The 11,832-nt window shown below is 32.8% G+C and overlaps 1 protein-coding gene across 3 annotated transcripts; it reads left to right on the forward strand.

Moving 5' to 3' along the window:
* Positions 1-2,188: 2,188 nt before the first annotated feature.
* On the forward strand, positions 2,189-4,731 carry LOC134690575 (uncharacterized). Of its 3 annotated transcripts, none has more exons than XM_063550532.1 (4): positions 2,189-2,429; positions 2,782-2,838; positions 3,172-3,447; positions 4,358-4,731. In XM_063550532.1, exons 1-4 carry the CDS (start codon positions 2,381-2,383, stop codon positions 4,459-4,461), a joined length of 486 nt encoding a protein of 161 aa, XP_063406602.1. In that variant the 5' UTR covers positions 2,189-2,380; the 3' UTR covers positions 4,462-4,731. The 3 variants fall into 3 exon arrangements, 2 of the variants coding, with proteins under 2 accessions (XP_063406602.1, XP_063406603.1); XM_063550533.1 differs by having other exon boundaries at positions 2,333-2,429; positions 2,786-2,838; XR_010101978.1 differs by lacking the exon at positions 3,172-3,447.
* Positions 4,732-11,832: the final 7,101 nt, after the last annotated feature.

Consider the following 11,832-nt stretch of genomic DNA (forward strand, 5'->3'; position numbering starts at 1 on the left):
AAACAGGCATGAAGGTTTTATAGTTGGTTTTGGTGTTGTTTTGGGGTTGGACTAACTCAACTTGGTTTAGCATCTCTCTATAATAAAGGTTCAATATTGTATTTCTTTTTTAAACTAAGCAACTTGATTACATTTTGAAGCTAAAAACGCGGACCTCGACCTCCACCAAAGGCGCTTGGGTACTTGATACAAATTTCATATTAGTAATGTTTTGCTTAAAATATTCTCTATGTTACATGTATATAGGCTGTATTGATCTCTGTTTCAATTGTTTTGTGTATTGAACTAGAATAATTACTTGTAAGATCAATATGAAACTAATATATAAAAATAACTATCTTATCAATAACCCTGTACGTCCGTCCCACAAAGAGTATATGGTTTGTCCGGCTAACTCCTCCTATGTTTACAAGTTTTTGTTGGTGACAGATCAGCTACCTTTGTAAGACCGATATCTCTGTTGGTCAGATGTCTTTGTTGAAGAGATGTCATTGTTGGACAGACTAGATATGTTTGTAAGACAGATGTCTTTCTTGGAAACCTTATTGAACAGATATCTTTGTTGGTCTGATTAGATATTTGTGTTGCACAGATGTCTTTGTTGGAAACGTCTTTGCTCGACAGATGTCTTTGTTGGACAGATATCCGCTTTATTAGACAGATGTCTCAGTTTTTGTTAGTAAGATGTCTTTGTTGGACAGATTTCGTCTTTGTTGGACAGATGTCGTCTTTGTTGGAAATATTCCTTTGAAGATGGCTTTGTTCGACTGGTATCTTTGTTGGTCAGATGTCTCTGTTGGAAAGATTCTTTTCTTGGACAGATGCCTTTAAATTGTTGGACAGATGTCTTTGTTGAGATGAGAATTATTGACCTTTTTCCAGACCATTAAATTTGGAAGGACTTAACTTCCTGTTTACTTAGGAAGTTAATAAAACTGTGCAATCCCATTGGTCACATTTTTTTGGTTTCTGGTAACTAGTATAAATAAACAGGTAACCAGATGAATTCGACCAATCAGATTGCTGTGTTATATTAACTTCCTAAGAAAACAGGAAGTTAAGTCCTTCCAAATTCAATGGTCTGGAAAAAGGTCAACAATTCTCATCTAAGTGTGTTATACTGTTTGAGGGGTATTATCAAGGTACGTGAGAGTTGTTTCATTGTAAAGATAAATCAATTCCCGAGACACTGGTGTAGTTTCGTGAAAGGGGCAAGGGAAAGTAATAAAATATTGGTTGAAGCGAACACATTGAAAATTCCCGTTAGCTACCTTGTGTTTTTTTGTACTGGTATGGATAGTAAACCCCATATTGACAGAAACAAGTGCCTGTGAATAAAACATGTAAAAATTAAAAGTTCAATAGACATGATAAAAATTGTACAATATGAAAATAGAGAAAAGTTAAAATTAATTTTAAAAAGCAACCTCAATCAAGCATGCGCCAGAATGTACGTAATCTTCAAAATATTGATGGTTATCTGTAACCAAAGAAGAAGAAGAACACCACTACAGTAGAAAAAAATAAATATTGGAAACAAAAAAAAACTTATCAGTAATCAGTAATTCATGCCCGAATTAATTTTTTTCTTTCTGGCGATCCCAACATGCCCACTCTTTACATCGCAGTATCATCAATCATGCGTGTATGATGCAAATGATTACTGATGAAAGTATAAGTAAAAGACATGATGAGTATTTTTACAAAATGAAGGAAAGGTCATTATAGGGAAAGACCACCTTTACTGAGAAGAGGCACAAAGGGGGTTTAAAAAAAATCATCTGTGCAAAGAAAAGCAATGAATCAAATGAAGTGGTTGTAAACAATAAAGACAAATTTATTTTATTGTACAACATGTAGGATATATGTATTGTTCAAAATTTTCTTCGAAATTCTTCCTTTGAAAGTTATTCATTTTAGTATAAGCAATAGTATTATAAAGGAAAAAGGTTAATTTTTCTGATTCCAAACTGTTTTTGAAAGAAAAAAAGAAAAAATGAATTTTCTGATAATTTTTAATTACAGTAAGCCATTTCACATATTTAACATACTAAAATGGAAATTATTTTTTTACCACATTATTCGTTTTGGTTGCTGAAGGAGAAATAATTGAATTTTAACTTGAAAAGAAACCATAGTCCGGCAATGTGCTTTTATTATATCTCGTTATAAAAATAAACTGTCATCTTTTCAATGGATTGCTGGATTGCTAAAAATAATGAAAAAAAAGGTGCCAAATTCAGTAGAAATGGTCATTCTCTAAATTTATATTAGCCCATTGCTGTTGTTTTTTAATTTGCTGCAATTACATTTAAACCTTTATTTATTTCCAGAAATAAAGCACAGCAATGAAAGTACAGAGGAAAGGCCTGTTTTTGAGATGTCACTTCCTGTCAATGCACATACTGCATCCAGTACATGTTCCAAAGGTAATTACTACAATATTCAGTTTTGTTGTGTTTTGCTATTCGAATCGAATATCAAAGTCCCGTCAGTGCTGGATACTATCAATGGTTTTATTCATGTTTATATTGTCTAAAGAATACAGACACACAAATATATTGAAGGGTTTTAAAACAAAGTTAAATTTCTATATTAACATGACAATCTTTAACATTAAAATTTTATTATTTAATCTAATGTGTCCTTAAATTACACCCCCCCCCCCCCCCCCCCTTGACTCTATAAAAGTACCTGGAGCTACTTTCTATTTGATTCTAACAAAACACTGTCCGGATTGTGTGAAACCTGTATATGTATATCAACAATTTTGTTTTCCAGATAGTACCATGAAGAATGACGTTATAACAACAGTGACCAGTACTGAAGTAAATACCAGTATGTAATGTATTAAATTAATCTTAACTATATGTCATATTACTTAAGAGTTTTGTAGCACAGATTGAACTGGGTTCTGGTAAAGTGGTACCATAATATCAGAATTGGAAAATATCTGTGAATATAAATTAGAGAATTCCCAGAAAATTTATATAACATGTTTTCGGACCATACCATTCTTTCAACAGAATTTTAAGATACAATATTTAATTCTGGCCTATACAGGTTAAAACCTAAAGACCTTCATTCAGTGCTTGCTATGGCATTTTAGTAATGTTTTTCCTAACATACAAAGGTTAAAAAATACAAGCCACTTATTTTATTGTTCTGCAGGTGTAGGACATTATTCTGTAATTAGTAAAGCAAAAGAAATGGAGGCAGAAATAATGACATTTCTGAAAAATTACAAACATATAAAATCCCTACCAAAGATTAGCAATAGCATACTTAATGAGTATGATGATGTTACTAAAAGCATGTCAGATGATGAGCGAGATGAATTAACAGAGTACTTGTGCACTTTTAAAGAAATCAACCCTACAGCTTTTGATGTGCCCTCCATGGTTCATAACACCATTGCATATATCATAAACTATTCTTCAATAAAAGGTATATAATAACTTAACATATTGATAGACACATAAAGGGAATGGGGCATCCATCCATGACACAAAAACATTACATAGACAATAAACACGTTGATGACTTACAGGCGGGCAGATGGACAGACAGACAGACAACAGTTTTAGAACCATAATATGTCCAGTCAATGGGCATATAGTTTTTTTTGTTTGAATTGTTTCTCATTATCATTTTGGGTCCTACTTTAAATGACTATGGGGTATGGGCTTTGCTCATTGTTGAAGTCAATAGGGTGACTGATAGTTCTTCATTTCTCTGTTATTTTTGTCTTTTGTGGAGAGTTGACTCATTGGCAATCATACCTCATTTTCTTTTTTATATATAATGATAAAACAAGAAGGATAGAAAAGTGCTTTTATTGCTGTTCTTCCTCTTAAATTTATATGGCGGTATACAGAAGTCAACCAATCTATATGTCAGTTGTTTTGCCATGTAAAAATTCCTACTCCAAAACCTTTCTTTGGATTTAACACTATTAAAGATAGTATACAATGAAGATATGCATGAACAAATATCACAAAATATATTTATTCTTAAATTCTCATACCCTCTTAAATAATAAATGTATTATATTTTTAAAAGTTTTATACTTAAATGGACACATACATATATTTGTTTCACTTAATACCTTAGTCCAAACAAAAAAGTATGTGTTTTTAATGTCACATGCTGAAAAAAGTCTGGTAAAAGGTAGGTAGGGATTTATTTATCTATTTCTAATAAATTTACATTGCCTCTATGACTTTAACAGTGCTTAATCAAAAAGTCACACAAAAAATTAGGGTACATGTAGGTATGGCTACTTTTAACTCGCCTACTTTTTTAATTTGGCCTTAGTATGCTTTGGTTAACAAAATTTTAAATCATCTTTTAACAGGTATTGCAAAGTCTAGTGAGAAGTGTACAGAATCAAAAAATCAGGAGGAAACACATGTGATTGAAGATGATGCACTGCCACTACAGAATATGGCCCAGATATGAAAAAAGAAAAGTTGTTGAGGACTACCAGATCAAATGCTTAAAACAGGAGCACATCAAACTTAAAAATGAGAACATTAAATTATTAAGTGAAATTGATCTAATGAAAGAAAAGAAAGTAATCACAGTTTTAAAGAAGAAGTTAATTAAACTGCAGTTAAAAAAGATGAGACTGGACATGAAAGTTGAGAATGAGTGTTAAACATTTTAGTGATTCAAAATTATATTTATTTCTGGAGAAAACATCTTGAATGACAGTTGAAAGAATTTTAAGTGTACAAAATTATTTATTTATTTATTACATAAATTTATTTATTAATTAATTACATAAATTTATTTATTTATTTACAAGATTGATCGTTTATATAAATATACAGTGTTAATTTCCATTGTTAAACCCAAGCGTACATTTTAGATAAATAAATTGAATGAAAACTACGGTTCCTAACTGATCCTAATTTGTTCATAGGGATTAAAAATTCGATATGTATCATTACTTTCTTCTGTTTACAACTCTGTCTTGTATTGTTCTGGTCGTACTATTTCAAATATTCAATTTCATGACTGTATCATGTGTTTCCATAAGTTTACCATAGTACTATCATATGGTTGGGTTAAAAATTAATGGTCAACCCTAGATTTTAGTGTTTTAATGTCCAGTCTTACCGTTTTAATTTATTGACATAACTGCACGACTCGTTTCTAAATTATATGTGGTAAGATAATCGTTGCAAAGAATCCTGCTCAAACTTTAGTGAAAGACGGGTTTAACTTTGCATTGTTGCGAGAGTTTATATTCTTTGTTGAAGGCAATTGTAGTGGTCTGGAATACAAGTACTTTTCAATTGAGTTTAGTTATATGTCTTGTGTTTCTGTTTCTGCCCTAGGTTTTCTATATTTTGCATGTGTAGTGCATCATGACATAAAATATTGTTACGTGTACCATGATGAGCTTTCGTGCAAGACTGCTGTGTACATATTTATTGCATGGAACATTTGATCAGACTTTGACTTTTTGACTCCTGACCTACATGCATGTATGCACGTTGGGTGTGTCATCATGTTGCAGCGTGTTCCTCGGTATATTACCTTGACCTCAAAATATATTTTTTTAATTGACCTTGCTTCTGAATTATGGCATGTAGATGTATTGTCATAAGTTGATGAGTATTGGCACAAGAAACTTCGTGTGAGCTTGACCTTCGCCCTCAATGTAAAACTTGTATATTTTGTTTGAATTAAATGGATAATTAACTGTATGATTGGCACTCGTACCACATCTTCTAAGATATATTAGATATATAAATATATTGTTATTTGTGTACCACGATGACCCTTTTCTCAAAATCCGCTTTGTGTCTTTTTTTACAAGGTTCTCTTGTCCAGACTATGGCTTTTTGACTCTTGACATTTGCATATTGGATGTGACTCCTGGTATGATTACCTTGACGGCAAGTCAGATGTCTCTGGTGTTTGTTAGTTTTGTATGTTTTTAATTGTCAGTTTATTTTATTATTTGGAGTTTGAACTGGAACACATTTTGCTAAGTGCCATCTGAAGCCCGCCTCTTGGCGAGGGATTTTCTCGCTTTGTTGAAGATATAAAAAAGGAGATGTGGTATGATTGCCAATGAGACAACTATCCACAAAATACCAAAATGACACAAAATGACACAGACATTAACAAATACAGGTCACCGTACGGCCTTCAACAATGAGCAAAGCCCATACTGCATAGTCAGCTATGAGGAAAAAATAGTGGCCTTTGACTGCTTTCTGTTCTGTTGACATGGTAACTGTCTCTTTTACACATTCCACATTTCCATTCTCAATTTGTAAGAATGTTTGGTTCAGATGAAACTAGATCCTTTGATTTCCGTGAATATCAAGTAAGAAAATTTACTGCTTAAGTAGCATTGTGTGCTGCCATGCAGTTGTGATAGATAATGCAAAATGTTTCAATCATTTTACCTTAGATTTAATAGCATGGACATGTACATGAAGGTATGGATAGTCTGCTTTTACATCATAAAAATTCACACAGACGATATACGCATATCAATAAACTGAACTCAATGCTAAGAACCTTTAAAGTACACTTAGACAAAGAGCTCAATCTAGTGAAACACTTTGTTAAGTTGGTCACATTTAACTTGAAATATCACTGTATGACCAAACTGCACCGAGATCCTGAAAAAAATTTGCAAGTTAAGTCAATTTAAAGAAGAATCATTGGAAGTAAATACGTTGATTACTGAAATAAATGTAAAATATGTCTATTAACCACAGATACCCCTGCTTGTGAAAAAAATGAGTAAACTTCCACATATAGATACAGGATTCGCGTAATTTTGACCGTTTTGTGACCATACGCATTGTAAATAAGTTTCAAAACATTTGGTTGAGGCAAATTAAAGTTAAAAAAAACGGAAACAATAGATTTAGCAGCTTTCCTATCTCAAGGCTCCGCGTTGACATTTGTATCATTGGTACTCGGACCACAACTTTTAACATCTAAAAACTCATGAACAACAGTGACGCCATCGGGACCCAATATCGAACCTATAGTGGAGCGGCGGAGAGGACAATTTCAGAAATTTAAATTACCTAAATACCTCATGGGATTTTAATAGCTCATTGGAAAGCTGAAATCCTGTACTTTTTGAAAATATGTGTCGTCAATATCAAATCTGGTACAATATCGAAAATCAAGGTCAAAGGTCATCACTTAAAAAAATCCTATTTTCATCTAGAGAAACAATACCATTGATATTATTCAAAATCAATAATCTATTCAATAAATTATACGAGTAGTATTATGTAGAAAAACGTTAGTTCATACAAAATCTTTTTCATATTTGCACATGACGTCAGAACGACGTTTTATTTAACTTTTTTGAAGGTAGTCCATGGTACATACAAATAATGCCTTATGAAGAACAAGAACATATTAACATTGATAATTTACATCGACAAATAGCATTTCTTGAATGCTTTAATAGTTAAAAAGTTTTCAAAGAGTATCTGAAATGCATAGCTAATAAATCAAACCAAATATGCAGCCATGAAAAAAATCGTTTCAGTTTTCAAGGACTCGACGTGTCACTGAGTTTTCTTAAAATGAATTCAAACTATCTCAATACAAGATACCTTTTTATTTAATATAGTTATTGGAGTTTGATATATTACTCAATTAGTGCAAGCGTGTTGTAGAATAAATTCCTAAAATTAAGACATGATCGTTATGGTATCTATGATGAGTTTGTTTTCATTCCAAATGAAACGTCGAAAACATTATAGCAAATTAAAATAAAGTTACCAAATATTACATTACAAGAACTGTTTTCATGATTTTTCATTTCAACTACCTACATTTTTACAAAAAGCATAAATCACTACAAGGAAGACCTCCTTGCAAACACGTGCTGCCTAGCATGTTTTCCCCCTTACATGAACTAATTAGATCTTGTAGAAAGTCCGATGCCATTTGTCCCTCAAAGAAAACTGGCTCTAACTTGTCATGTTGCGCAGTTTTCCAACAAAGGCACATGGGGAGCCTTTACTTCGGTTGGCTAGATCTGCCGACAACCAAACTTTGCCTTGCCACATTGTACGTAGTACGTGATGCTTAAATACGAATTCACATGCCGATCGATTTTCGTTTGAATTGTTTTACACTGTCTTATCTGGGCCTTTTATAGCTGACTGCGGTATGGCCAATTTGGCTTTGCTCATTGTTGAAGGCCGTAATGTGACCTAAGGCTACAAGATTACCGAAACGGCTTGGTTGTTTTGTCCTAAAGAGGTTGAATACCGACTTTTAACCGATTCCAAAAAAAAACTTGAAGTGAAGTCACATCCACCCAGAGCATGAACGACCGGCATAATAAGACTTTAAATGGAGTAATTATGTTATAACAATTTGACAGCAGGCACTCTGCGAGATTAGCACATTTCCTCCGAATGTCATGCGAAATATTCATTGATACTGAAGAATTTTTTTTTAAAAGAAATTGGCAAGAGACAAGTAACAAAACTTATCAAACAGGTTGACAACATTGCTTCTGATATTTCAAACGATATGATTTGTACTTGGTTATTTGCACGATAATAATCCCTAGATATATAAACATTTTCCATTTTTTGTCATAAAATTGAGGCTGCATCATAAAGTACATGCATACCGATTTGTCATTGGTTTTGGTGGAGCTACATGTACTTAAGTCGGCTTTTATCTCAACCTTTTTAAATTATGCTTTGATGTTGTTCGCTGTCTTAACAGCTAACAGCGTCTCCAATGGAAATATCGCTAGCAAATACAATGCTAGATTTATATTGTCCTTGTTGAGCAAAAAAGTCAATGGCATCCCTGTAGCACCTCTCAAGTTAAGCCTTATGTTTAGAGGAATTACAGTATGTCTTACTTATTTTATCAGGTAAAAAAGACTGATACCTTGTCAAAAGTGATGATAAAACAAGAGACTTTTTGTCAAGAATAAGGTCTCTGTATGCCAAATCATACGCAAATTGATCAGTGGATTTTGATCTATATGCCAAGTTTACGGTCAGACATGCTGCGTGATACACTGCATTATTGAGCAAATTATCTTGCTCTATTCGATTAATCATTTCACCGTCGCATGCTCTAAAAGCAGCATCTATAAGATTGACTAACCTTTCAGCAAATGAAATTGTATGTAATGTTTTCACCCTTTTATGAGATTTCTTTGCAAATAATACACTTTTATGTATTGTGATCATTTTTTCAGGCACCAAACAATTCATAGATAAATCGGAATCTATATCTGGTGATTCCTTTTCAGCTGATACTGATTTAAATTCTGCTTACTTGTGTAGCTTTTATAACATAACCTATGATACCTAAATACGGGTAATTATAATGCATTTGCCAACACAAACTTCCACTTTCCTTTTTTTTTGGCATCTAGCGGGACCAGTTTTAACGAGATTGTTAAATTGTCCATGTGATAGAATAAAAAAACAAATCAAACACACCTGAAAACCAAACGAACCCTAAAATGAAATTCACTTTCCCAGTTCAATTCAACAAAAACGAGTATACAACAATACCAAACAACATAAATTAATCACAAGGCTTTGGAAATTATAAAATGAACAAGCAATATGCTTAAAAATGACCACAAATGACCTTCGCTAAATCGCTGAATGTGTGACATAACTAGAAACCACAACAATGTCGGTAAATCTGTGACAAATATTCGGACTTGAAATCTGGATAAAAAGCAGATATTTAGTCAAATATTTGTATTATTAGGAATTAACTTCAAAAAGTAAATCGGGTCGATTGAAGTATTATACGGCGGCTTCATTGTTGTGCCTTTAAAATACACCTATACTGCATGTGCAAATAATGCTAGATGAAAAACGATGATTTTTACAGTGTTATTTTCAACCATTTTCAGATGCATTAAGCATTAAATTTAGGACTATTTGGAAATGCCCTTACATTGTATGAAGTTCACGAATAACTATATGTACCAATTTCATTCAAAAATTATTTTTTAGAACGGGTTTGTTGTGAAATTTGACTACCGAATCGGCAGTGGGGTATTCGATGCAAGTTGGGTAACGTCAGTAAACGCTATTTTTAACGTCATTTGTACCACATTTGATATTGACGACAAATATTTTTCTAAAGCTGAATAATCGATAAACATTTTAGGACCTTAAAATTCCATGAGGTATTTAGGTAATTTAAAATCGTTAACTAAGCGACTTTTTCAACATTCGCCGCTCCACTACTAATAGATCTGTGTTATGGGGTAATGTGCATCGCGTACATGTATTAGGTTTCTAACATTTTATTGAGTCAGACTTATTTGAGTGAAAGGAAACGAAAAAGTCAGCACTTACGTTTTTAAAGGGACATGATAACTCTTGAACGGTAAAAGTGACACTTAAAAAGTTCAAATTTGATTTTGTGTTGAGGTGGGGATCCCGCTTACATGTTCGACCCCGCCTTATTCGGTATGTATGTGACTGTGGTAAGTCAGGAGCCTGTAAATCAATGAATGTCGTTTTTTGTGTGTTACATACTTGTTTTTCGTTCATTATTTAGTACATAAATTTGTTCGTTTATTTTCTCGTTTGAATATTGTTTTACAATGTCATTTTAGTGCCTTTTATTGCTGACTATATGCAGTATTGACTTTGATCATTGTTGAAAGCTGTATATGACCTATAGTTGTTAGTGTTTGTGTCATCTGGTCTTTTGTGGCGAGTTCTCATTGGCACTCATACCACATAAGGGGGAGGGTTGGGATCTCGCTAACATGTTTAACCCCGCCTTATTCTATATGCACGTGCCTATCTTGTTTTTCGTTTATTTTTTGTACATAAATTATACCGTTTGTTTTGTCGTTTGAATTGTTTTATATTGGCATGTCGGTGCCTTTAATAGCTGACTTTGCGGTATGAATCTTGTTCATTGTTGAAGACCGTGTGGTGACCTAGGCAATATTGTATAATTGTTAATTTCTGTGTCATTAAGTCTCTTGTGGAGAGTTCTCATTGACACTCATGCACAAGCTTCTTTTATTTATTGTGTAAACGTTTTGTAGTATTTGGTTGAGGCAAGCTAAAGTTGGGAGAGCGGGACACGTTTTTATGGGACGTTCGGGACAGACGGACTAGTGTAACTCTTTATGCCCCTAAATCATGGCGCCAACGCAGAAGTTCTGACTATTGTGTTGGTGATACACACCCAATAGCACATGTACATATAATTTAATTATAAAAATAATCAATCTTAATTTTAATTTCTTTTTTTTTTTTGACCGAATGATCATATGCATGCCCTTCACAATGACTGAATGAGTATCAAATTTGACAAATTTATTGTACATAATTATACATTTTATTATATTTTATAACTTTTTTTCCAACTAATTGAAGCTTAACAACTTATTGATCATCACCATCCGTTATTTGTCTTTAACATTCTGTTTGAACAAAAAGATTTGTATAACAGTTACATAATTATACTTCACCTGATCACATGTATTTCTTTCAAATCTGACATTATTAAAAAGTCCCTACCATGTACTGGTTACCGAAATTACACAAAAAAACATTTAAATTCCGTTTCATCTCCGCTTCGAGTAAGTGTTCTACTACTAATCTATCAGTGCTTCTAACCACCTCCCTTACTACTATCAAAGAACTGGTTATTAACTTTTGTAATAAAGCTTATGAAAATAATGGTATTAATTATTTTTGGAGTGTTAAAAATTCTTTAGAGGTTTTAGGTAAAATACATGCTTTCAATGGTCCTTACAATTCTGTTGACAGTTATGATTTTTCTACTCTGTACACTACACTTCCACACAATCTT

Source organism: Mytilus trossulus, chromosome 11 (assembly GCF_036588685.1).
Source record: "Mytilus trossulus isolate FHL-02 chromosome 11, PNRI_Mtr1.1.1.hap1, whole genome shotgun sequence".
NCBI lineage: Eukaryota > Metazoa > Mollusca > Bivalvia > Mytilida > Mytilidae > Mytilus > Mytilus trossulus.